This window comes from Bos indicus, chromosome 26, assembly GCF_029378745.1.
Source record: "Bos indicus isolate NIAB-ARS_2022 breed Sahiwal x Tharparkar chromosome 26, NIAB-ARS_B.indTharparkar_mat_pri_1.0, whole genome shotgun sequence".
Taxonomy (NCBI): Eukaryota; Metazoa; Chordata; class Mammalia; order Artiodactyla; family Bovidae; genus Bos; species Bos indicus.
The window spans coordinates 13,482,120-13,509,488 of record NC_091785.1 but is presented as its reverse complement, the minus strand read 5'-3'; the positions used below and the strand labels follow the sequence as shown (position 1 = coordinate 13,509,488).

The 27,369-nt window shown below is 37.0% G+C and overlaps 1 protein-coding gene and 1 non-coding gene across 3 annotated transcripts in view; both read right to left on the bottom strand.

The window, feature by feature from the left end:
- The window catches only part of TNKS2 (tankyrase 2), a 65,452-nt gene that overhangs the window by 2,885 nt on the left and 35,198 nt on the right, over nt 1-27,369 (bottom strand). Inside the window, exons 13-26 of one of the 2 annotated variants that reach the window (XM_070780471.1) lie at nt 27,203-27,282; nt 24,026-24,171; nt 23,162-23,327; nt 22,418-22,637; nt 19,621-19,730; nt 18,749-18,937; nt 16,439-16,691; nt 15,483-15,565; nt 13,983-14,103; nt 10,383-10,480; nt 9,471-9,545; nt 7,206-7,311; nt 2,925-3,111; nt 274-430 (exon numbers count right to left, since the gene is read on the bottom strand). In XM_070780471.1, coding sequence (XP_070636572.1) covers nt 274-430; nt 2,925-3,111; nt 7,206-7,311; nt 9,471-9,545; nt 10,383-10,480; nt 13,983-14,103; nt 15,483-15,565; nt 16,439-16,691; nt 18,749-18,937; nt 19,621-19,730; nt 22,418-22,637; nt 23,162-23,327; nt 24,026-24,171; nt 27,203-27,282 — 1,991 coding nt within the window. The remainder of the gene's footprint in view (nt 1-273; nt 431-2,924; nt 3,112-7,205; nt 7,312-9,470; nt 9,546-10,382; nt 10,481-13,982; nt 14,104-15,482; nt 15,566-16,438; nt 16,692-18,748; nt 18,938-19,620; nt 19,731-22,417; nt 22,638-23,161; nt 23,328-24,025; nt 24,172-27,202; nt 27,283-27,369) is intronic. The other variant, XM_070780472.1, reaches the window with a different exon arrangement.
- On the bottom strand, nt 3,206-3,348 carry LOC139180062 (small nucleolar RNA SNORA79). The gene has a single exon (XR_011564406.1). It is a non-coding gene; the product is annotated as a small nucleolar RNA SNORA79 (small nucleolar RNA).

Below are 27,369 nucleotides of genomic sequence, written 5' to 3'. Positions count from 1 at the left end.
GGGAGCGGGGGGGGAGGATATACACATATAGTAGGGAGAACATGATAAAGGAGAGAGAATGCTAAAAGTATTAACATTTTGAATATCTGGGTAAAGGGTCTAAGGGAATTCTCTTTACTATTATTGCAACTTTAAGTCTGAAATAATTTACAAATAGAAGTTAAAAAGAAATCCAGTTTGTAAGGCACTCTACCTTGTTAATTAAAAGATTAGAAAAAGGTTAAAGTACAGCTCTAAAGTATTGCTGAAAATGAACAAATAAAACGGAATTACCTGCTCGCCTCTGTAGATAACATACTCAGCTAATGCTAGGCCGTTTACACTAGGTCGGCCAGTGACTGAGTGATGGCCTGGAGGAGAATGTGCCATTTTCATTGCACTGAACTGCAGGAAAGACTTTCCCAAGGTTACACGGCAGAAGAGCAGCTGCCTGTAACACGCGAAAATGGAGAAGATTTCCCTGAGACAAGGCCATACAGGGCAGTTTTATTTATGTGCACTATATAAGCTTTGAATGCATTTATACGTAAACACAATTGTTTTCACCATTTTACCCTTTAAAGAGTTTTTAAAGAATATCTTCTACTGTTCTCACTAATGAAATAATTTGTCACTTTAATCCTCAGTGTAACTATAAAATACTATCTTAGAGAGATTATAATAATATTTAAGTGATACTGACTCTGCCATCCTGCTTGTATCCCAGCAAAAGCACAAATCATAGCCCAAGTGAAGAGGAGGAGGAGGTTTTAAGGGACTTCCATGAAGTGTCTTACAAAGTTGAACATTTATCCAGATAAGTCCTATTGATTCCACTTTCAAAATGTATCTTTCTTCTAAATTCTACTGTCACTATTAAGGCCAAATTGCCCAAATTTCACTTGGACTATAACAATGGCCTCTGAGCTACCTTTTCTGTTTTTATTCTAATAAATTATTTTCCATCTAAGCTACTGGTGATTTAGGGAAAAAACGAACAGCAAAAACCATAAATCAGATGACACTACTTTTCTACTTAAAACCTTTTAGAGACTGTTCACTGTGCCTAAAAGAAAACCCACATTTCTTATAATGATCCCAAATTCTCCAACTTTACTTTGTGTTCATTACACCTAGACACATTAGTTTTTCTTCCTGCAGGCCAAACTTTCTTGCCCCAAGGCCATCAGACACGCTGCTTCTTTAACCATCTAGAATGATATGTTCTACCACTCTTCAACAGGCTAATAGTCATTTTTCAAGTGTAGCTGAAATGTTTCTTCTTCAAATATGTCTTTCCTCACCAGAAGTTTAGGTTGTATTACTTTCTCACTCCCCAAGGGCATATGATTGGCCTTCCTTAGGTCCAACGAACTTTTTTGTTATTTCACTGCTTCTCTCTCTAATCTACTTTTCTTTCTACAGAGGAAAAGGAGATTTGGTGGCCTGATGATTCTGTCTTCAAAGAAGATAGGCTATATTTTTTATTCTAAATATGCTCTTTGCAAATTTTCTTAGCATTTCTAATAGATTTTCTATTATAGTCACAATCAATCCATGATAATTCAGCATACAGAAATCTTAATTAATAAATTTACTTCCAGACATACAAGCATTGTACTTCAAAGACAACTGAGAAGAGGTACTAGAACACTGCTTACTATTAATAGTCAGAACTATTTAGCCTCCAGATGATATATGACAAGTAAAGATAGCAGTGTTCAATTTACAGACTCTCAAGAAATTACAAGCCTCCTAGCCATTCCAACCTATGATCTAAAATAGAAGCGGGTGGGAGGTCATACCCAGGAGGTCTGGCTTTAGACACCTACATGAGTCTAAGTTTAGAGGGAAAACAGTAAGAACAAAACATAAACAGACAGTCTTTGTCTCCCTTTAGGACTTCAGGCCTTCACTTTGGCAGCCCTTCAAAATCAGCTGGGAAGCTTTTAAAAATCCCATGCCCAGACCAGACCCCCAAGTGAGAATCTCTTGAGGGTAGGACACAGTCATTAGTAGCTTTTAAAGCCCCTCAGGTAATTCCACTGTGCTGCCAAAGCTGAGAACTACTGCTCTAGGGTTTTTAGATCTGTGATCAGAAGCTTCAGCATCCCCTAGGAACTCGGTAGAAATGCAAGTTCTACTGCCCTAGCCCCAGACCTAGTAAATCAATAATTCAAGAGGCGTGGCATAGGAGTTTGTGTTTTAATAAGCCCTCTAGGTGATTCTGAACTTGCTAATGTTTGATAGCTACTGTTCTAGGTCTTTATAAGCAGTGCTATAACCACAGAATAAATTTCAGTAATTAATCTTACTTGATTTTTCAAATGGTGAAGATTATTTACCTACAAGGATTTTATCAACTAGGGCCAAGTCATTTGAATGATTTTAAAAACTAAGCTCCACTAGGGTAACTAAAAGTAGGAAAAAAAGAAGTACAAAGTAATTCTTTGATAATGTGCTTTCTAAAAGGACTGACATGCTGATATGCTTTATTATAATTTTTTTCTGAGTAGTAGTATCACAAATTGACAATTAAAATCATACCACAGTGGAGGAGAGATTCTCTCATCCATTACCATGAAATGATTAGGTGCAGCAAATAATGCCATTTTATTAATAGCATTTGAATAGATTTTTAAACAGTCCACAATAAAACTCTTTCGTGCCCAGCAATATTTTCTACTCCATATTCTGAAAGCACTGTGTGTTCCAATGATTGAATGATGTGAACAGATCAACTGCTTGTAACTGTGCTTGGCTCTTACCGACCATTTAAAAAACATCAGCTACTATTAGAATCAGTGAGAGGACCAAAGCAACCTGAACTGTGCCTCACTTGGATTCCTAGAGTGGTCCAAGATAATGTCTTACCTGAAAATTTCAATATGGAACCAGTTCTTATCTGATTCTTATCAAAATAAATGAGAAAAGTGATCTCTTACCTGTGGCAGATGTAACAAGATCTGTCTTTATGTACTGGACATCCAGTACCTCCTCCAATTCCATATACATACTGATTGCTTTTGGAAGAGTTTTCAGCAAAATAGATCCCAGCTCCAAACATGCCACCTATGTAGGCATGCCTTTCATCAAAGCCTTTATGGATAATTGCATTCACAAAGGGAGACCCTACAAATACATATAAATAGGTAACATTTTTAAATCACAAGTAAAGGAATAAAAGCTAAAGCGTCTTAGAAGTTAAATTCTTTCTTTTTTCTTCAATTGTTTGATTCCACAAAAATCAGAAGGCACTACAGCCAACCCATTCTCATGGTGCCCTGCGTGAAAACAAGTCAGGTTAGATATATGATGGACTAAAATCCCACTACTTAAGGCTCCAAGCAGTGAGAGGAACAGACATGAGAAGAAGTTAAATTCTGAATTAACATACATATATCACCACCATGATAAGCAAAACCAAAACACAACTGTCAGCTGGCTCGCTACTTTAGAATAGTTATTTTAGAAGAATTGCTAATATGAATGAATGTTTCTAACAGGGTGGTGGTTCGGATGCCAAAGTGAGGACACATACAGATTCAACTAGGAAAAACGTACAGATCACCAGAAAGAAACATCAATGCTAGAGTTATCAAATTCCCGGCTCCAAATTCACACCAACCCAGAATCAAGAGTCTCATAATTGACCTCCTATGGCCAGGCTGAACACAACTAGGTCATGCAATGACACCCACATTCGTGTACTTTTCCTAGATACCCTAAGCGGCTAAAGTGATCTTTTCAAGTTCATGCTTTTCTTCATATTTCTCTCCTATTCTTCCGCTTCTCTGCCTTTATCACTTGCTAGTACCAGATTCCATATGCAAATGTGGTGTGTTCCTTCATTCCCTACATATTGACTTCTTTCTCCTCCTTCCTTGCATGCATGCCAAAAAGGAGCTCAGCCAAAGACCAGGAGGTACTAAGCATGGAGATCAGGTCAGGGAGGGCAGTGAGGCTGGGGCTTGGGAAAAGCCAATATGACACAGCTAACTGATTCATCAAGATTAGTGTCCCTTTTCATAAAGGGACAAGGGAAATACACTGAATTCTGCTTTACAGAAATACTAAAGAACAGAATAACTCACTTGAATTAACTTGGAAAAACCATTTCTATTATAAAATAGAAAAAGTCATACATTACAACCCTTAAGTCAATACATAAATAAATATCATGTTCTGTGCCAAGATTTTATCGTGACAATTTTTAGGGTGTTGAAATGAGAAGTACCATTTAGATATTATATACTAATTCAGTCTGCTATAGCCATTCTTCCAGGGGATTGTGATATTTAAATACTGTATTTTATAGAACTTTACCAAGTCTCTAAAAATTTTTTGCAATCAAAGCCAATTAAGGAACAGATTGGAACTATCATGGGTAATGTGCTTAAAGACTTGATAAACACTACACTAATATCTATATTCATCTTTTCTATAAACTTGAAAGATCAACCACCACCACCTGCCGTGTTGCAACATAAATAGGAAATTTCAAAAATGACAAGTAATGGTGCTCAGTAAAACTTCTCAGAAAACTCCACAGGTTCAATGACAATTATCTTTTTGCACCCTGGACACTTAGAAGCACAGTCACAAGAGGATGTACGTATTCTTCTGAGGCAATTTTCAGATCCTCCTTTAATTCAATCAACCAGTTAAAAGTAACACACATCAATTTTCCAGAGTAACCCTAACACACAAAATCAATTACATACATACATACATACATACATACATCAGTTCAGTTCAGTCGCTCAGTTGTGTCCGACTCTTTGCGACCCCATGAACTGCAGCACGCTGGGCATTCCTGTACATCACCAACTCCTAGAGTCCACCCAAACACATGTCCATTGAGTCGGTGATGCCATCCAACCATCTTATCCTCTGTTGTCCCCTTCTCCTCCTGCCCTCAATCTTTCCCAGCATCAGTGTCTTTTCAAATAAGTCAGTTCTTCGCATCAGATAGCTAAAGTATTGGAGTTTCAGCTTCAACATCAGTCCTTCCAATGAACACCCAGGACTGATCTCCTTTAGGATGGACTGGTTGGATCTCCTTGCAGTCCAAGGGACTCTCAAGAGTCTTCTCCAACACCACAGTTCAAAAGCATCAATTCTTCGGTGCTTGGCTTTCTTTATAGTCCATGTATGGGCACATCCATACATGACCACTGGAAAAACCACAGCCTTGACTAGACGGACCTTTGTTGACAAAGTAATGTCTCTGCTTTTTAATATGCTGTCTAGGTTGGTCCTAACTTTCCTTCCAAGGAGTAAGCGTCTTTTAATTTCATGGCCGCAGTCACCATCTGCAGTGATTTTGGAGCCCAGAAAAATGAAGTCTGGCACTGTTTCCACTGTTTCCCCATCTATTTCCCATGAAGTGATGGGACTGGATGCCATGATTTTTGTTTTCTGAATGTTGAGCTTTAAGCCAACTTTTTCACTGTCCTCTTTCACTTTTATCAAGAGGCTCTTTAGTTCTTCACTTTCTGCCATAAGGGTGGTGTCATCTGCATATCTGAGGTTATTGATATTTCTCCCAGCAATCTTGATTCCAGCTTGTCCTTCCTCCAGCCCAGCATTTCTCGTGATGTACTCTGCATAGAAGTTAAATAAGCAGGGTGACAATATACAGCCTGACGTACTCCTTTTCCTATTTGGAACCAGTCTGTTGTTCCATATCTAGTTCTAACTGTTGCTTCTTGATCTGCATATAGGTTTCTCAAGAGGCAGGTCAGGTGGTCTGGTATTCCCATCTCTTTCAGAATTCTCCAGTTTATTGTGATCCACACAGTCAAAGGCTTTGGCATAGTCAATGAAGCAGAAATAGATGTTTTTCTGGAACTCTCTTGCTTTTTCCATGATCCAGCAGATATTGGCAATTTGATCTCTGGTTCCTCTGCCTTTTCTAAAACCAGCTTGAACATCAGGAAGTTGATGGTTCATGTATTGCTGAAGCCTGGCTTGGAGAATTTTAGGGATCACTTTACTAGCGTGTGAGATGAGTGCAATTGTGAGGTAGTTTAAAGCATTCTTTGGCATTGCCTTTCTTTGGGACTGGAATGAAAACTGAACTCTTCCAGTGCTGTGGCCACTGATGAGTTTTCCAAATTTGCTGGCATATTGAGTGCAGTCTTTCACAGAATCATCTTTCAGGATTTGAAATAGCTCAACTGGAATTCCATCACCTCCACCAGCTTTGTTTGTAGTGATGCTTCTTAAGGCCCACTTGACTTCACATTCCAGGATGTCTGGCTCTAGGTCAGTGATCACACCATCGTGATTATCTGGGTCGCGAAGATCTTTTTTGTACAGTTCTTCTGTGTATTCTTGCCACCTCTTCTTAATATCTGCTGCTTCTGTTAGGTCCCTACCATTTCTATCCTTTATTGAGCCCATCTTTGTATGAAATACAGTCAGCAAAAACAAGACCAGTAGCTGACTGTGGCTCAGATCATGAACTTCTTATTGCAAATTCAGACTGAAATTTAAGGAAGTGGAGAAAACTACTAGACCATTCAGGTATAACCTAAATCAAATCCCTTATGACTACACAGTGGAAGGGAGAAATACATTTAAGGGACTAGATCTGATAGACAGAGTGCCTGATGAACTACGGACAGAGGTTCGTGACATTATACAGGAGACAAGGAAGGAAGACCATCCCCAAGAAAAAAAAATGCAAAAAAGCAAAATGGCTGTCTGAGGAGGGCTTACAAACAGCTGTGAAGAGAAGAGAAGTGAAAAGCAAAGGAGAAAAGGAAAGATATATCCATTTGAATGCAGAGTCCCAAAGAATAGCAAGGAGAGATAAGAAAGCCTTCCTCAGTGATCAATGCAAAGAAATAGAGGAAAACAACAGAATGGGAAAGACTAGAGAGCTCTTCAAGAAAATTAGAGATACCAAGGGAACATTTCATGCAAAGATGGGCTCAATAAAGGACATACTTATATACATATATATATAAAGAGAAAATATGAATAGTCAGTATTATCATTTCTATACTTTTTCTATTATGGTAATCTTATTTATAAACTATATCCATTCAAAACATACAAATCAAAAGTTTGAAGACACAAATATAAATGCAAAGATTTACAGAAATAATGTTTGTTTTTTAGAAAATGATATGAGAAATATACAGATTCATTATTATTTCAAACCTGACAAAAAATGTGGAGGAGGATGATGGCAGGTAGGGGGAGAGGAATCTTACCATGAAATAGCATTCTTTCATTTGCATGGTTGTGGTTTTCTTCAGAAACTTCTTTTCTCCTATGAGTGTATCTTTCCCATAGTTTCTTGTTACAAACTTTCTGAATCTATAAAAAGAAAGCAGCAAAATAAAAATCTCTGGATCACAATAATTACTTACCTACTTGTTAATCTTAACCAAAAATGGGCCACATAGGACCAGAAGAGACGTAAAACTTTTCTCTGAAATATAAATTACGTATTATTTTTAGTCAACTAAAAAGCTTTGTCACAACCATAAAGATGAAAATATATGTACATTTTAGAAGTCAAAAACTACAGATGAGAAAAAGTTACATATGGCTACATGTAAAGGTCAAGAGTACTATTAATTGGTTAAAATACTTCTATTCTCACTTTAGAATTATTACTAAAACATGTCCAAATCAGACATACTGAGTTCTGTATGGAAGTGTAAGAAATAAAATAGTGTAAGAAAATAGTGTAAGAAAGAAAATACTGTCTTTCCCCCAACTGCTTTTTCTGGCTCAAAGTACCATCTGTTTTTAATTAAAATATTTGATATAGCCACACCAAACAATCACACCCCCCCACACACACACCCCCTCTAATATTTCCTCTATTCTTCCCTATCCCTCCAATTCCTAAAACTTTTGTTTGGAGAAAAGTTTTAAGATGGATGCTGGTTTCGCTAGGAGTATTTCTAAGTCAAAACTCACAATCCTAGTGCTGCTTTTCAGCTGTATTGAGGGGTGCTACAGCCCCCTGCTGGTCCAGAACACATCTGGGAGCTGATGGTTTTAGTCTAGGTTCAAATTAACTCAAAATACCATCAAAGACATAATCAAAGCACACAGACTGGCATAAACAGAGCTCATTCATGTTTTTTAAAAAAGGGAACAAAAACAAAAGTTTTATCGGTGAAAACACTTGTATTAGATATTGTACTAAAATATCTTTCTAGAGAAAGAGAACAGCATACCTCCCAAAGTCAGTAACTCTAGAAATCAAACCCATATTCTGTTCCTTGCCCTCACCCTTAACAAACCTTGGCGTATTTTGTTACTGGTTGCACACAAAATGCCCTTGACTAAAATCTACCTATAATAGGAATAATTATTTGTTACAGTAATTATTATTATACACGTGTTTATGAAAAGAAAACTCAAGATGTCACTCAGGTCATATCATGATACGAACTAATGAAATACAGCTCCTGAAATAACCCTTGCACCTGAATAATGTGTCATCTTCTTTCTAAACAGTAAGAACATAACGATCTTGATGAATAACTCTAAAATATGAGATCTATTGGTATACTCAGAATAGTGTATTATTGTGAGACAGTAATACGACACAACTGAAAGATTTCATACTATTCACCTTTCAGTTTAAAATTTAGGTATCAGAGATACTTGCCACATTGTAACTCTAAATCTTATAATGATTAAGAATAGTTAACAGAAAATCATTATGCATCTCGAGTATACAGTTTGGTTGCCATACAGCTTTTAAAAACACCAAGCAAATTAGCAAAGCTGAAAAGGCCCTGAGAAGAGTACTTGATGTTAGTAAGAGTCAGTGCTCTCTTTAAGGTATTTTTTTAAATGACTATTTCTGGAAAGATGAAAGGCACAGAGGGAGTACTACTAAAATGACCAAAAGACGGTATTATGTGTGAGGACTCACAGAAACCCGGAACAGACACAATTAGGACAAACCAGAAACAAACCAACCATGGTGTAACTGTAAAGATGGGAGTCCTTCCATGAGCCACAAAAATTCAAAAGTACTGGAAAAAAGTCAGCAAGAGTACCTTAATAGTAGTGTCCATATTTAAAATCCTAAGCCTACAGGACTTATCATCCAAGAATGAGAAGTCATAAAGCTTACTAACAATGGAATGCTTATTCTAATCCATAATAGATTCCTTAATTTGTCGTATTTGCTGAATGTCAACCATTAAGATAATCCTGTATCTTGCCATTTAAACTTATTTAAGTTTAAAGATTAAACTTAAATACTCTTTAAGTTTAGAGATTATTTAAAGCATTATCTCTAGACTTAAATATGTTAACAGGCTGAACTAGTAGTCAGTACAGAGAATGAGGACCTTAATTGCCAAGGACACATTCCTTCCCAAAATACCCCTGCCACAGGAAGGACTTACTGGGCCGCACACATGACGTTCTTTTGAGAGTTAATCATGGTTTCAGGCTTCTGAAAACTATGGTCACAATGAACTTTATTTTCACTGACTTATTACCTTGAGAATATTGTATCTGTTGAAGATCCCACCTGCGTGACCTCCATCTCTGTGCTCTCGGACTGTACTCTGCATCTGATGGAAACACATTTCAAAAATATGTGCATTAGCTTGTAATTCTTTTCTGATTTAGGGAACACAGTTCTTGACTCATGTGACTCTTAAGACAAATTAGGTTTTTAATATTTTTGTTGTTTAAGGAATGAGTTCTATAAGTTTGCAAGAACTACTTTCAAGAGACAGTGCATAGTTGATACAATCAATCCAAAAATACCTATAGGTGAAAATTATATAACGCAAACTACTGGACAAAAGGCAACAAGCAAATGCACAGGTGAGCCAAACATACAAAGCCAACCAGCTGGCACACTAACAAACAACACCAAACCAATGATTTATCTGTTCCCATTCATTTTGCTCTCATAAAGCACAATTTATATTTCACTGAGAGTTGGAGTTTCCTGAGATTTACTAAGCCTCACTCAACTTTGTATCTCTGTGCTCAGCTCACACATACACACTATGGTGTTCTTCAAAGCGCCAGGCGCCATTTTAAGACTTTGGTGGATACAAGAGTTTTATGGAAAGAAAGTTAGAAAAACATTTCCTAGATAAGTAGCATCCACATGTTCTGGATCTTGTCTAAGATACAGGGCTTTGCAATTGCCTTCATGAAGGAAGGGAATATTAGCAACCTCTCCAACAGAACTCTGTATATTAATTGCAATGCTGAACCAAATTATTAGAATTAAAGCTTACTGAGATAGTGTATTTTAAATGCTGATTTTTAAGTTTTCAGGTGGTAGAGTGAGGGACAATTAAAAACTCCTGCTACATACATGTTCAAATAGATCTGGGAACTTCTGGGAAATTCAGCTGCTGACCTGACATTTACATGGTGTATGAACATACCTCTTCCTCCACAGACTGAAACTCTTTATCTTCAGCAGACAGATCAATGAGAATTGTTCCACTTCCAGAGGTGTTCAGAGTTAAGTATGGGTTAAGACCTATCAAATGAAATTTGAAGGTTAAAAAAAAAAAAAACTTGCCAGAATCCTCCTCCCTGCCCCCAGTCCACAATAAACATCAACCCAATACAACTACCCTATTTATCTGATGCTTATTACTAGTTCTTACAAGTTTTTTATTTGGGGACAGTTTAGATTTATAGGAAAGCTGAGAGCACTGGGAATTCCTGTGTGCCCTCACTCCACTCCCTAAAGTCACCATCAGCAACATTAATGTTCCCATTTTATACAGTCACAGCACACATCAAAATTAAGTCACAGCACACATCAAAATTAAGTAAATTACAGACTTTATTTGGATTTTACCAGTTGTTCCCCACTAATGTCCTTTTAGTTTTCCAGGATCCAAACCAGAAAATTACACTGCACTTAGATGACTATTTTTTTGACCTTAAAAGTCATAAGGGTTTTGTAAGAATAGTTCTGAAAATCTTTCTATTCTTTATCTTCTATGTGTCATATGTTTTCTTCTTCAAATCATTTCCTTTACTAACTAAGCAGCCCTTTCAGCATTTGGTCCCTTTATTTTTTGTAAAACTGAGAAGAACCTAGCATGGCCACAGGTAATTTTAAATTATCCAAGAATGAGAAGTCATAAAGCTTACAAACAGTGGAATGCTTATTCTAACCCATAATAGATTCACTTCAGCAATGAATTTATCCTATTTTCTGACTGTCAACAGTTAAGATCATATATACTTTCATATTTTTACTCTCACAAAAGCTTTTAAAATGTAATCTTACACAGGATTTTCTAATTTCTTTGTGGTATCTATTAACACAACTCTCCTGTAATCTCTCCAAGATCTCCAGAGCTCCACTGTTTTCTCAGGTAGGACTCAAGTCCTTTTTTGTTGTTGCTCAGTCACTAGGTCATGTCCGACTCTTTGCATGACCCATGGACTGCAGCATGCCAGGCTTCCCCGTCCTTCACTATCTCCCTCTCCTGGAGTTTGCTCAAACTCGTGTACACTGAGTCAGTGATGCCATCCAACCATCTCATCCTCTGTCATCCCCTTCTCCTCTTGCCTTCAATCGTTCCCAGCATCAGGGTCTTTTCTAGTGAGTCAGCTCTTCGCATCAGGTGGCCAAAGTATTGGAGCTTCAGCTTCAGCACCACTCCTTCCAAGGAATATTCAGGGTTGACTTCCTTTAGGATTGACAGGTTTGATCTCCTTGCTGTCCAAGGGACACTCAAAGAGTCTTCTCCAGCACCACAGTTTGAAAGCATCAATTCTTTGGCACTCAGCCTTCTTCACAGTCCAACTTTCACATTCATATATGACTACTGGAAAAACCATAGCTTTGACTATATGCACCTTTGTTGGCAAAGTGATGTCTTTGCTTTTTAATACACTGTCTAGGTTCGTCATAGCCATTCTTCCAAAGAGCAAGCGTCTTTTACTTTCATGACTACAGTCACTGTCCGTAGTGATTTTGGAGCCCAAGAAAATGAAATCTGACACTGTTTCCACATTTTCCCCATCTATTTGCCATAAAGGGATAGGAATGGATGCCATGATCTTCATTTTTTGAATGCTGAGTTTTAAGCCAGCTTTTTCGCTCTTCTCTTTCACCTTCATCAAGAGGCACTTTAGTTCTTCTTCACTTTCTGCCATTAAAGTAGCATCATCTGCATATCTGAGGTTGCTGACATTTCTCCCAGCAATCTTGATTCCAGTTTGTGATTCATCCAGCCTGGCATTTCACATGATGTACTCTGCATATAAGTCCTCTGCTGCTGAGTTAATGCATGGCAGTTTCCCTCTGGAGACTAAGAGCACTGTTCTGGTCTGAATAACAGAGCTATCACAAACATGCCAAACCCTAATAACAATGTATAGGTATGGCTGCATTATAATATCTACGGGAAGTATGACAACTATACAGAGGAGGACATTTTACAGAAAAAACACTTAACAGAATAAAGTCTGTGACAGACACTGGACTAAGGCATCTTTGAACGTCCCAAGAAGATACTCGTAAGTGCTGAAAGATCAGAACATGTAATCTGTTGACTTGATGCACTGAATAATAGCTAAGGCTGTTAAGTCAGCAAGGTAAGAGACAGTCAGAAGTTTGCCACTGGTTCTAATTTGCAAACTGGGCATAATGCCAGTATTATACAGACTCCTAGCTGCAAATGAAGATAAGGCAGGTGGTAACTTTATGCAGAAAAGTGACCCTGATGTGCTAGACCAGACAGTCATTCTGTACTGCTGTGGTGTTTCTCCTCCACGTAGGAATCAGTGTTCCTACTCAATGCAGCTGGATGTCATCAGAACGACCAGAGGGCCAAAGGCGGCAGGGAGGGACGCACCTCTGCCACTTGGAAGCAGTGTATCTGCTTCTATCACTGTTTCCTGAGCCTTTAAACAGTCTTAACTGCCTCCCTACCAGGTTCACAGTGTTTTCTAGTAGAGGCACAATGGCAGTCCAAAACTGAGGGTTCCAGTTCCTCTTCATACTAACATTCCAAAAAGCCTCGAGTCTGCCCTCTTCTTTATCTTATAAAATTCTGTCTTCTATACTAGCAATATTTAAGACTATCTCACATTTTAAAAGCTTTGCCCTAGTTCCTATCAGGCAAATAAAGTGCATCTACCTTTAATCAATCCCAATCCAGAATTTCAGTTTAAAGCATTCCTTAGCTTGAATCACAGAACTTTCAAAGTTCTCTTTTTGTTCCTCAAGAGATAGACCGTATCCTGGATAGCATACATTCTTTCCTCAAAATTCCCTCAGTTTTACTAATGGAGGTTTGTCTTTAACCCCAGTTGTACAGCCAGGTCTTCAATTATAGGAGGCTTCTAATCTCAGGGTACATCACTCCCTCAGTTGAACAAGAAACTTAAAATGTGGTTCTGACAACTAAAATAACTCATCTTTTATACCAAGACCTGATATACAGGAAGTGTGAACATTTGCAGAACAAATGCAATTTGCATTTTCCTTATGTATCAACATTCAAGAGAAATAAAATATTATTCAACTTTGTTTTACTACGTTTCCTTAGTTGCAACATTATTGTTTCCTTGTACTTTTAGAGTAAGTGTTTAAAATGTAACTATTTACAGCAAAGGAGATTTACAACATTATTTTATGGGCAGGCCTGAACACCTAGCCATTACCTGTTATGTTACCATATGAGATATCTAACTTTCAGATCTTTTAGAACCATATAATTTTTGAGCTACAATAACTTCAGAAATGAGTGAATGGAAATAACAGAAAAAACTTCAGAGCTAAAATAACACCCATATTTCTGAATGGCTCAGACACTTCACTTAGGTTCACAGAGTTAAAGGTAGCAGTTCAGGAAGCCTAACAGTGGCAGATTTAAGATTTGACTCCAGGTTTCCTGAATCGTCATTAGTATTCTTCTTATCAAGTGGACTATTACAGATTTTAGAATTATCCTTGAGGGCTGCCTTTATGCAAGCTGTTAAACTGACGATAGCAATGACTTAAAATGAAATACCTTGTTGTCCAGAGATAAGTCTCTCAACTCCTTTAATTAGTTTGTGTCTATGTCCGTAAGCATTGATTCCGATCTCTTTCAACTCCTTGTGTCCCATCTCAACTAATACATCCAACGTGATCTTACAAAAGAGAATGAACTGTTTAGAAGACTTGTTTGGAAGACATTCATATATTGGTGTTCTCACAATGTTATTAGACTTATATTTCTGAACACAACATAGAAATGAAAGCATACCAGCTATTAAACTAAAACTGAAAAGTTGCAGTTAATTAAACAAAAGTTGAATCAAGAACTAACCAAAAACATCATTATTTTCATTTAGTATTTGAACCTGAGTAGAATTAAACTGCAAAACAAAAATACATTTTCAAATTAACCACATTTAGGTGCACCATCTTATCTCTTCCACTATCACTTTATATCCAACTATTAATACAATGTCTTAATGTCATGTTCCTACAGATTCTGCACTATGTTAACTGATAACTGTAGCATCGTTGTTTAAACTAACCCTTTTGACCCTGAATATATGATTCCCATTTTGTGAAACTGAAGGCATTCTTTAAAATCCTGTATTATTTGCAAACCTTTCATGAAGCTTTCTTTGAATAGTCCGGCTTGTAATAACTCTTTCTTAGAATTTCTATGCCAAAAACTTAATTCTTCATATGTTCTTGATAATTTAACTAGATTAAAATTCCTTAGAGGTACAAGATACAAAAATTACATTTTCTGAACTCAAAAAATCAGTAAATGTATTCTGACAGAAAACTTAAATTAGGACTATTCAAGAAAAGCCCAGATACATAGTTTGTGGAGAAGGCAATGGCACCCGACTCCACTACTTTTGCCTGGAAAATCCCATGGACGGAGGAGCCTGGTAGGCTGCAGTCCATGGGGTCGCTAGGAGTCAGACATGACTGAGCAACTTCACTTTCACTTTTCACTTTCATGCACTGGAGAAGGAAATGGCAACCCACTCCAGTGTTCTTGCCTGGAGAATCCCAGGGACGGGGGAGCCTGGTGGGCTGCCGTCTATGGGGTTGCACAGAGTCGGACACGACTGAAGCGACTTAGCAGCAGCAGCAGCATAGTTTGTGTGTCTATATAGCTTCCCAACGTGGTTAGCAACGTGTCAGGCTTAGAGCGGGTAGTGATTGATGTAAGAGAACTGAACAAACTGAGGTCAAGGATAACTTATCTTTAAGAAATGCATAAGCTAGATTTATTCAAGAAAGCTATTTTGTTACCACACAGAAACAATTTTTATGTGCTAATAAACTAAACATGACTTAGTGAGTAAACAACAAGAGCAACAAACTGAATGGGAAAAAAACAAGCCAAATTAGAAGAGGGATTGATTTCCAGTCCTTACAAGAAACACACATCCTTTTCAGTCCTCAATATGTTGAATGGTTCAGGGCATTTCAAAAGTTTCTATTTTTCCCTTGAGGTTCCCCAAAACAGCAAACCAACTGAAACAACTCATGTACTTACCTGTTCTCGCTCAAATATATCCATTAGGTGTTCAAGCCCAAGATTTCTTACAAATTGAGTTATGCTAAAATCTATTCCTGGAACTGGAAAATAAAAAAACAACACAGAATTTCACATCGGAATAATGTGTATCAACATTACAACAGCAAAGTTTTGTGATATTATATGTACAAAGAATATAAAGATGAAACAAAATGTAACAGCCATCACAATATAATATTAAACTTAACATCAAAATTACAAAGAGGACTTCCATGGCGGTCCAGTGGTTAAGACTCTGCACTCCCAATGCAGGGGCCACAGGTTCAATCCCTAGTCAGAGAACTAAGAGCCCATATATGTGCTGCCATACCAAAAAAAAAAGTGAAAAAAGGTATAAAATTTCATCATTAAAAGAAAGGCCTAACCAAGGAGGCACTCACATGTTACAAACAAATCTTTTCTTTTTTAAAAATTTATTTTTAATTGTATCTTTAAAATAAGTTTCCATACAGCTTAAACTAATATAATATGTCAATTATACCTGAATGCAAAAACGAAGTTTCCCTATCTTAGGGTAAAGAGACTGTAGGTATATGTGTCTTTTTATTTTCTTTTTTGGCAGCACCATGTGGCTAGTGGGATCTTAGTTACCCAATTAGGGACTGAAACAAGGCCCATGGCAGTGAAACTGTCAAGTCCTAATCACTGGACTACCACTGAATTCCTTTCCTTTAAAAAAAAAAAAACTCAAAATTATAATACACTGGAAGAGATAAATAAAGGCATACTATTCAACCAAAAGGATTTCTATAGCTTTCAAAAAGGTTGTTTACATCTAAAGAGTAGGTTAACATTAGAACCTCATCAAGTCTGAACGTAGAGGGAGAAAGTTTCATTAGAATTCAGTAATATTAAAAATGACTTTTTAGCAATCCAATATCAGTTATTTTGGCTGATATTGGCTGATATCTCACCTTCCTTTTTCTCCAAACTGGAAGCACCCTCTGTTCCACTTGAACTGACTACTGAAGATAGCTCAGAAAAACTGCCAGACAAATTGTCAAGACTGCTGGCTGCAGAAAGACTTGATGGGCTGGATGGACCTGAAGACAGAGCATCTGTGGTGGCTGCTGGGCTTCTCATGCCATTGAGCACTTGCGGTTTATAACACGAAGGCAGAGCTGAAGGGGGCATGGCTGCTGTCAGGAGGGCACTGACATCATCTGCCTGGAGTAGATGTCAGATGGAGATGAAATCCGCAGTAAGCAGGTGTAAAACTCTACTATACCCAACAGAATGCATTAAAAAAAGAGACAAAGCCCTAGCAGATTCGCACTAGAATTGCTTATATAAAGATGATTATTTTAAAAAGTGAAGCAAGTAAGTGATATTCAGCTAAACTGTTATTAAATGTAAAACAGAATATAGAACATATACTCTGTGGCATACAAAATAGAAGTTTAAGATGTGGCAAAGCAAGAAAAAAAAATCCTAAGACATCATGATTGAAAAGTACTGAAATTAATTTTAGAAATATAAACTTTAAAAAGTAATATCTGAAAACTTTTAAAGGCATTCTGAAGTAATTCGATCTACGCAGAACTTTAGCAAACAGAATGATGGTTGATTTTTTGGGGAAAAATTTCAGCAACATATTTGTTTCTCAAAATCGAACATTTGGAAGGGTAGGGAACAAGGATATAATTTTAATCAAATATGCCAGAATGGAAAAAAATCCCCAAATTTACTGGTATATTAATTTAATTAGTAACAAATACTATTCTTTCGGTGGCTCAGTGGTAAAGAATCCGCCTGGCAAGCAGGAGACGTGGGTTCAATCCCTGGGTTGGGAATATCCCCTGGAGAAGGAAATGGAACCCACTCTAGTATTCTTGCTTGGGAAATCCCATAGACAGAGGAGCCTGGTGGGCTATAGGCCATAGGGTCCCAAAAGAGTCAGACATGACTTAGCAATTAAACAACAACTATTCTTTTACAATGCTCAATTAAGACACCAAGTAATTAACATTCAGCAAGAAGTAATCAGGACTTATTTTCATGGCTTGTCATTTATACTGCCTTTTCAATCCTCATCTTCTTTCCCTGAATCTGAGGACTCCCATGACACTCATAGTTGGTATGTAACATTTAAAAATAATAATAGCACAATTTATTGGATGCCTCTTATGTACCTGAGAGCATGAGGTATATCCCCTCATTTAATTCTCACATTAACCAAATACATTTTACCTCCATTTACAGATTAGGTAACTGAGGCTTTGAGGTTAAGCAACCTGCAAAACCATACAACTGTTAAGTGGTAGAGCTAAAATTCTAAGGCAGGTCTGTTTGACTCTAAAGCCCAAGCATGTTCTCTAGGGCACCCTGTTTCAATGTCACTTAATTGTATCTAGTGTACTAACACATGGGTGGACTGAATTAAAATAAGTTCACTTCTAAGTTAGCTTGGAACTGGAAGGCCATTTCCCTTAAGAAATAATCTTTCAAATACAGTTGAGCTGTCAGCCTGCTTAGAAAATTCTATCCAACCAGCTGAACTAAATTTCAGTTTCTCAATGTAACTTGCAACCGTGGAATCTCTCGGTAGAAAGCAATCTGCAAGACAGACTCTCCTTCTCCATCTCAAGAAGAATTTCCTCTCCCCTTCGCTCTACTGCTCTGGGTCAGTGTCCTCAGGGGCAGAGGCAAGACAGGCACCTGAGTCACAGTGGCCGCGGCAGAGGCTGGAGGCCACGGTGGAGACACACGTAGGAATTTTCTCAGGAGAGGAAACGGAAAAAGGACTTCCCACAGAAAACTGGAGGAACAAACTTGTTTCATGAACGGTTTTGGCCGGGTATGCAATAAAACCTTTGAGATGAGACAGTGTTTGGAGGGAAGAAAATGTCTATAAACCAGGCTCTGCAGCTGCATGCTGGAGGCAACGCTCCCGGCTGGGTGGTTCATAAAGACCCCCGGGCCCATACTATCTTGTGCCCCTTGAACGCTGTTCATGAAGTGCCCTGCCTGCTTGTTTCCCAACTACTGTAAGCAGTATATCTTATACTCCTTTTTCCCATTTCTAAAAGTACTCAGCTTACAAAAACTGATAATTCTACTATTTACTTATTATATTTTAATACCAAAGAGAGCCAAAATTTAAACCAAGCTGAACGCCAGATTTTGCCACATTCACCAAGAAAACATTATATATATACATATGCCAAGGGAATTTTCAAAACGTCAGGAAAGCACTGAGATTTTTCAAAAATCCCATCACTTACTGAAACTAAATCTAAAGGTGTTTGTCCTTCCTGATTTTTAAGAGTTGGATCAGCTCCATGGGCCAATAATAACGCACAAAGCTGTGTTCGTCCCTTCTGGGCTGCCTCGTGCAAAGGTGTGAAAGCCCATTTGTCCGTAGCATTGACACACGCATTATATTTTATTAGCAAAGCTGCTACATCTACATGCTGTAGAAGAAAATAAACCTGTTATAGTCTGAATTATTACTTTATTATATTGTAGTTCTTAAAAAGACACTAGCTATACTCTAGAAATGAAAAACTGTGTTTTTTCTCCATCAATATTTATGGGCTACTGATTAGAAATTACAGTAGTAGACATTTATATAACTTGAGAAAATATCCAGAAAATAGATAATACTACACAGAAAGAAACTAAACTAATGGAACTTTAACAATATCTCATTTAGGTATTATAACTGCTAAACATCAATTTATAAACCTGCAGCCTTCCTTAATTAATCAACTGAAGATGGTCAATACTGATGATTAATATTCAAGGCTATTAAATATAAGTCAGAAACAATGCATCTGATCTCAACAGATTTGTATGACCCCAGTGGATTTTCTGGGTACCAACAAATAAACAAAATCACTAACATCTCACTAAAAATAAGAGATGTGTGCTGAGGAAGGTAAAATAACGGAAGACAAAACGTCCATGTCAGACAGCAAGCTCCCCGTAAGCTACAACAGCCTGAAAATGGAAACTTAGAGGTTATTTACTCTTTAGCGCTCATATTTACTTCTCTGTAAAATGAGAAAGTCAAACTAAGTTTCCTTTGCATTGTAACACTGATTTTCACTGAGAAAACTGCCAGCATTTTAAAAGCTAACATGAAAGAACTTACGCCGTAAGATGCTGCATTGTGTAAAGGGATAAGTCCTCCTTTGTCCTGAGCATTCACATCAGCTCCATGCTGTAGGAGATATTCCGCAACTTCTAAATTATTATAACCAGCTAATTCAGGAAAGAAGTAAAATTACTTTTACTTGTTAATATAAAAATAGCTACATATATGTATATATATATTTCTAAAAGATAGGATTTTTAAAATAAGAGATTTGATAGAAATCTGAAATTCTCCAATGGAATCTATTAAAGATTTAGCTTATGAAAAAAATTGCCCACTGGCCTCAAATTGGAAATTTTCAGTGATGAAATTCATTTCTTTTTGAGATTCTAAAGTTATACTGGCTGATTTACTTAAATAGCTCCTTTTAAAACCTTCTTACCAAAGTCCCTGCCTTCATGGTTATTATATATACAACTTCCTCAACTCAGGTAAATGGTCTCAAGGCTGCAAGCAAAAGGCATCCAATCATACAAAAGCGAAGTTAGGAACAGAAGTGGCTGGCAGAGCAGAAGACAACATATCAGTGGGTCTCAGGGTCCCATTTCCTCAGAAGATCACAAAGACATGCTTTTTGCCAGAGAGAATGTAAGTGTACACATCTCTACGGGCAGCAGAATCTACTGCTGCTAAAGCCATGAAGTAGTAAAACTGAGTATTTTATAAATGTACTATAATCCCCCAGCTGTCATCTTGGGAACCGACAGCTTTCTTAGTATGTGTTCTTGGTAAAAAAAAAAAAAAAAAAAGATATATTGATATACTGTATCTGACACATAATCATAGTTTGAAAGCAAATCTGGAATTTAACTTTGCCAACATAAAATCAGCTGTCACTTGAAACTTTAAAATAGTTCAAAATATATAATTCATTCACTTTTACTGCAGTTTTCAGCCTTTTGCTGAGACATCGAAAGCAAAAAAAAAAAAAAAAAATTTCAGTAAGATCAAGAAAAACAAAACTACCGTAAGCTAAATACACCAAATCCAAAAGTCCTTCCATGTCTCAAAGCATAATACTACGTAAGTGAGAAACGTTCTGTGTGTACAATGTATTTGTCACTTACAAAGATAACACAGACTTACAAAGTAATAGTGTTCTAGATAAGCTACCATTCAAAGCCTAATGTAAATAATTATGCACAGCACAATCCAAATCTGAGATCAGGCCACATTTTGTCTTACACAGACTACTAACTCCTGATTGCCAGAGGAAGAAAAGTCTCACCTCACTTTGTTAGCATTTGTGGTTTATCACTTCCAAAATGCTCTAAAAGACACAGAGATGGAGTAATTCTTTCCCTTGGCCTGTGGGGTCCCAACTCACACGGGGTCATAATTTAAAGGTCTAAACCACAAACACTAAAATGATCTCTTATGGGACTTAGCTGGTGGAAATGGCTGGGACTCTGTGCTTCCATTGCAGGGGGCCTGGGTTTGATACCTGGTTGGGAAACTAAGATCCTGCATGCCACGCCAGGCATGGCCAAAAAATAAACAGAAACTCCCTAGGAACATAGTTGCTCACAATGTGAGACTGAAAGGAACTGAGAGAAGAGCACTTCCCACACTACACAAAGTGGCAGAAACACCTGCATTCCTTTTTTCTCTTTTTAAACCATGTATATTTATATTAATCTGTATGGGTCAAACATGCCTATGATGCAACTCCACTAAAAGACTAGTAGCTCAGTAATTTTAATGACCCATTCCCTAGCAACTTTTTCTTCTTTTTTTAAAGGTATATGAATTTTTATTTAAAAATTATTATTATTTTTTGGCCACGAGGCTTGTTGGGATCTTAGTTCTCTGATCCGGGACGGAACCCATGCCCCTGCAGTGGAAGCACAGAGTCTTAACCTCTAGACTGCCAGGGAAGTCCTGCTAGCACCTTCAATGCAGCTCAGAAAGCTGTACTGAAATCACAGTGCTGCACTTCATGCAGTGAAGACAAAGACAGACTGTGCCAGTTTCATGAGTGAAAACTCAGAACAAAAGTTAGATACTCAACTATAGCCCCCAAATTTCATATGGTGAAGCCCTAATCATTAGTACCTTAGAATGTGACTGTACTTGAAGATAAGGCCTTTTAAGAGGTAATTCAGTTAAAACAAGGCCGTGAGGGTCAGCCCTAATTCAACGTGACTGCTGTCCTTATAAGAGCAGAAGTTAGGACATAGAGACACCAGGGATGCACATATACACAGAAAAGGCCACGTGAGGACTCAGAGAGAAGGTGGCCATCTCCAAGCCAAGGACTGGGGCCTCAGTAAAAACCAATCCTGCCAACATTTCCAAAGCTGAGAAAATATATGTCTGTTGTTTAAGCCACCTAGTCTGTGGTAATTTGTTAAGGCAGGCCTTACAAACTAATACAAAAAATAACAAGAATTTTATGTCACTTTTGGAAGTGTAAAGACTTTTTTCTGCTTCTGTTTAACAACTATCATTAGAAGAATTGAAAATTTTAACTTTCCATCAGGAAGGCTGACTCAGGCATATTTTTAAAGCTTCTATAGCGAAAACACATTCACCAAAGATGATTCAAACAACATGATAACCTGGAATAAAGGTTCTAAAGCACATGGAGACTGGCAAAGCCGCTTCCAATTATTCTTACTGAATGTAAATTGCTATACTAAAGAGAGCATGGCCCTGTACAAACACTCTAGTGTATACGGTATTAGAAGACACCTGATTCGAATCTTTCAAATTTACTTACAGGAAATATTTTACTCAGGTAAAATGAATCTTAGATGTGCCAGCCTAAATCTGTGACACTTCGTTCACCTACCTGCTAAATGTAAGGGTGTTGAATGCCGGCCTTGGGTATCACGGCAGTTTACATTATCTGGTGAAGACAGCTTCTTTACTCTGGCCAAACAGCCCTTCTTGGCAGCATCCAATAAAGCTGCATCTCCCCGAAGCAGATCCTGAATATCTGTATCTCCTTCTTTCACCAGATCCAAAGGGGTGTTTCCATCTCTGTTTTTCTTTGTGGGGTCTGCACCATGCTGGGCATGTGAAAAACAGAAAGGGAAGATTTAGCTTAAGTTTGCCTTTGGATAACAAAAAAATAGTCAATCTATTTTATACAGACACTTAAAGGTTAACATGACTATTAACAATGTTAATACACAAAAAATTACAATAAAAAAGACACTTAAATATTACTGAGCTTTAATAATGCAAGAATATAACCAAAATTTTAAACTACATTCAAAACAAAGTAGTATTTCATTAAAAATTACCTTTCACATATGCTATTTTGTTTTCACAAACATTTCAACGTTTGTATAAGGTATAAATTTAACTGCAGTCTTGTTTTTACTGTAAAATACCTACAGATACCAACGTACTATCAATTTCATTAGTGCTAAATAAACCTGGCTTATAGTGTTCATGACATTTATTCTGAAGTCTAGGTACACAATTAGAGTTTTGCTTCCTATCCCTTTACTATTAAAGTTTGGAGCTACAAGTAATATAATAAACATATTCTACATTATATACCCTGTTCATAAATACTTCAATATACCTGAAGCAGAAGTTTGCAAATTTCATATTTTCCTTTGGCTGCAGCTTCATGTAAAGGTGTAAATTTCCATAAGTCAGCTACATTAACTACTGCTCCATGCTTAACAAGAAGCTCTGCAACTTCATAATGTCCATAAGAACATGCATTGTGCAAAGGTACAAGGCCTCTGAAATGAAAAGTTAAATAAAAAACACAACACAAAGATATATTTTAATTTAAATAACTACACAGAGATGATAAAGTTATTGACTTATACAAGAAATTCTACTGATTTTAATTTATAGAACATAAATTTATTGTAAGCAGAAATGGAATTACTTTGACAGGGGCAGAGAGGAAATTTTTAAAATATTTAAAATTGCAGAGACCATAACAAGCATCTATTTTGCAATATCTAGGGTTAAGAATTATATATTTTTATTTATTTTAATTTTTTTTCCTCTTTTGGCCACATATCAGTTTATGGGATTTTAGTTCCCTGACCAGGGACTGAGTTGAACCTGGGGCCATGGCAGTGAGAACCACTGAACCAACAGGGGATTCCCAAGAAGTATTTTTTTTTTTTTAATTAATATAAACTGGAAGAAATCAAGTATCCTCAATGCAAACTATTTACTACATTAAAAATCAGTATCACACTACTGTTGCAATCTCTTTGGCTATTATAAAATAACAAGGCATTAAGCAAAGCAACTAAGTCTTCATAAAAATACTTGGTAAAAATCATAAAATCTTAACTGAAATTAAGAAGTATATTTAAGCCAATGTTGGAGAACAGACTTCTCTGAAAATAAAAGAACCACCGTCTCATAAAAATGTTTTCAGATTTTCCTAAGAAGGTCAGATAAAGGCACTGGTACTTGCCCTTTGTCTTTCGCATGCACGTCAGCTCCGTGTTGCAGCAGATATTCCACCACAGACACCCGATTATAGCCAGCTGCAAAATGGAGCGGTGTAGACTGACGTCCTTCAATGTCTCTGCAGTTGACACTCTGAACAGTACACAATTTCTGTAGGATGCAAGACACATGATGCTGTATATTCTGACTTCTTGTTTTCATTCATCTAGTAGAAATTTCAAATGCCTGATTTATTTTGTCTCATCAAATTTCTCAGACACTCTCTATTTATTCTTAATTCATTTTGTCCTTTATTGGCAATCCCTCTGGTCCTCTTATCTGTAATCATCTTCTTTTGTGAAAGCTAGTGGGTAAATTTTATTATTACGATTACTACTATTTACATAAAGGTAACGTAAGTACCAGTTAGCAACAGTAATTTCCATTTGGTGGCAAATATATATACAGATACACGGGATCACAGAAGCATTGGCATCACCTGGGAACTTGTTAAAAACTCAGATTCTCAGACGCTCCAACCTACTGAATCAGAATCTGTATTCTGACATGATCTCCAGGTGATCTGTAAGCACATTAAAAGTCTGAGGAGTACTGTTCTAGAACAGTGGTTCTCAAGTTTTCATGTGCATTGGGTCCAGTCTCCAGATGTCTGGGACTGGGCCTGAGAAGTTGCATTTCTAACAAGCTCCATATGACGCTGATGCTGACTGTCAAGGCATTACACCTAGAGAATTATACTGTACTATACGGAATGAATGAATGGACAGAATGCTATTGGTTATGCACCATCCTTGGGAGAATTAAGAAAAGTCACTCTCAAGTTCTTACGTTTTTTTGGTTGTTGTTGTTTAGATGAGGAAGCTTGACTCAGAGAGGCTGTAACACTCAAAATACTCAAGGGTATTTTGCATGAAAAGTATGAATATTTGAGGAAAGAAAGCAGCACAGATAATAAATCATGGTGTTTAAAAAAAGTCAAAAGAATATTTTAGAATAAAAGAATATTAGTAAAAATCCTTTCTCTTTTTTACTAGCCTATCCTAAAAGCAGAGATAAGCTAAGCCTAATAAACCAAAGGAGCCAGGGATCAGTGGATTTACCTCAACGGGTTTAATAGCAGGTCTGGTAACGCTATTCAGTGGCTTTCCACACGAGAGCCTGTTAGATACACACATTCAGCGTTCTACCACTGATAAAGGGTGTTTTGTGGGTCTGAAGTCGGCTCTAGGGAGTAAGTATTTTCAACACGTGTAAAGTGCTGCTGCTAGATTCAATCGTTACCACTGGCCACTCTAACTCCCTAGCTCTCAAGTTTAATTTTGTCCATTCAGAGAAGTTTTCTAATAGTAGGTGTCTAAGTATCTAGCCTGACAGCTCACCAGTAAACAAACACAAGCAAGCACATAATCAAGTGTTCACTGGGAAACATGCAGGTGGTATTGCAGGGACAGAAAAGCTGACGGAGATAAATTTCCAGTGAGTGACTTTAAAAGTAGAGGTAAGGGAAGACAGCCTAATGCCTATCACAGGGAGAGAAGAAGGTCCTCCTCAATTAAATGGCATTATTTCATTCTCTAAGTGCAATTCCTGCACCCAGTCTTATCCTCACTTCATCTGTTTCTTCCTATAGTTTTCTTTTATCTTTATGAAAACAAAGTCTGGTTTTTAATAGTAGGTGTACTGAACATAGTTTTATGCTCTTTAATATATGTAAATGGATGAGCATTACAATTTTTTATCACCACCTCCACCCAACACACATAAAAATCAGCTACCTGACTTTAACTCCACCTGCCCATCTAACACAACTTATCATTTCCTCCAAGAACAAACAGCTCACTACCCTTGAGTGTTCTGTTTTTCTGTAAGTCATTCATTAGCCAGTAAGAGAAACAAGTCAAATAATAAAACTGCATAATAGCATTTTTCTTTCAAAACAATGAAATCTGAAGTTACCTGGAGATGACTGTACTATCTACACAGATAAAGCGGGGGAAAAGAGCACATGGCCTTTTAAAAATCAACTTTCAGAAATCTCTTGATTTAAAAGCACAGTGAATAAATATCCTCAGAGCTCAAGTTCTGATGAGACCATCATTCACATTGTTTTATTCTCAAGAAATCTAAAATTTACTTTGTGGGGTAGGTCTGTTCAGGATTAAGAACACCCTAGAGAAATACAGTGAAACTGCTTCAAATGGAGACTTCTGCCATGAATCAAATCAGTAATTTTAGCTTTTAATAAAACTTATTACCTATCAATGCTCCCTCAAATAGGACCAAGCATTTTTTTGAAAGTCTGTTGTGGGAGGAGGACACAACAGGGCTTCTTCCCTCCTACTAGCTTTGGAAATTGAAATTAACATTGTTTTACTAAAGAATTATTTAATCATGAAACATGCTGAGTTAATTTTAATTTATATTAGTTGACTTGAAAAACAGTCTTGCTCTTTCAAAATTTCAATCTTCTGGATTATATACCTGGATATACTAATATAGTTTCTGTAGGAACAGGAATATCTGGTATAGGCAGTAAGACATTACATATGATTATATATCACATAAATACGTATGTGTTACAGTAAAAGCAAAATTTGAGGAAAGGTTATTCTATGGAAGAACATTATAGGAGATGGGCCACAGAAGGGCTCAGGATGGCTCTTCTGAAAAAGAAAAAAACATTTCAATCCAGATAAATTGAGGATTATTGGGAGACAGTGGCTCTGAAAAGTGGTGACACTGTGTTATTACTATATTTAAACACTGGGTCCTCACAGAGGTAGAGGAGGCAAAGAAATCAGAATAAACATACAGACAGAGGGATACACTGTTTAGTTTTCTTCCCTTCCTGTTTTATGTATCATATGTAAACAAGAAGAGACAATAATTCATATAGTTCATTCTTTTAAAGGGACAAATGAATAGGTTCTTTAAACAAAATGCATTCCCATAAACACGTCATTATCTAAATTTATAACTGTGATATATTTACCGAGATATGTGTGATACTAGTTTCTTTCATTACTCAATGATCCTTATTTGCAGAGCAGAACTAATTAGCATTATTTACCTTTTAAAACAATGCACATATAAATAACTAGATTTTTTTAACAGTACAGATTCATTAAACACTGTCAAAATAAAAACCCAATGTTAAAAAAACCATAAGATCATGTCTTACTTTTACGGTTTCTACATCTCCAGCCTTTGCAGCTTCCAGCAACTGTCTGTCTGCCTCTGAATTACCTAATGGGATACCCTCTAAAAAGAAAAAAAAAAAAAGGAAGAAAGAGAATGAAAGAGTGATTAACTTCTATTTGCAAGATGGGACCAAGTTTTAAGGGAGGC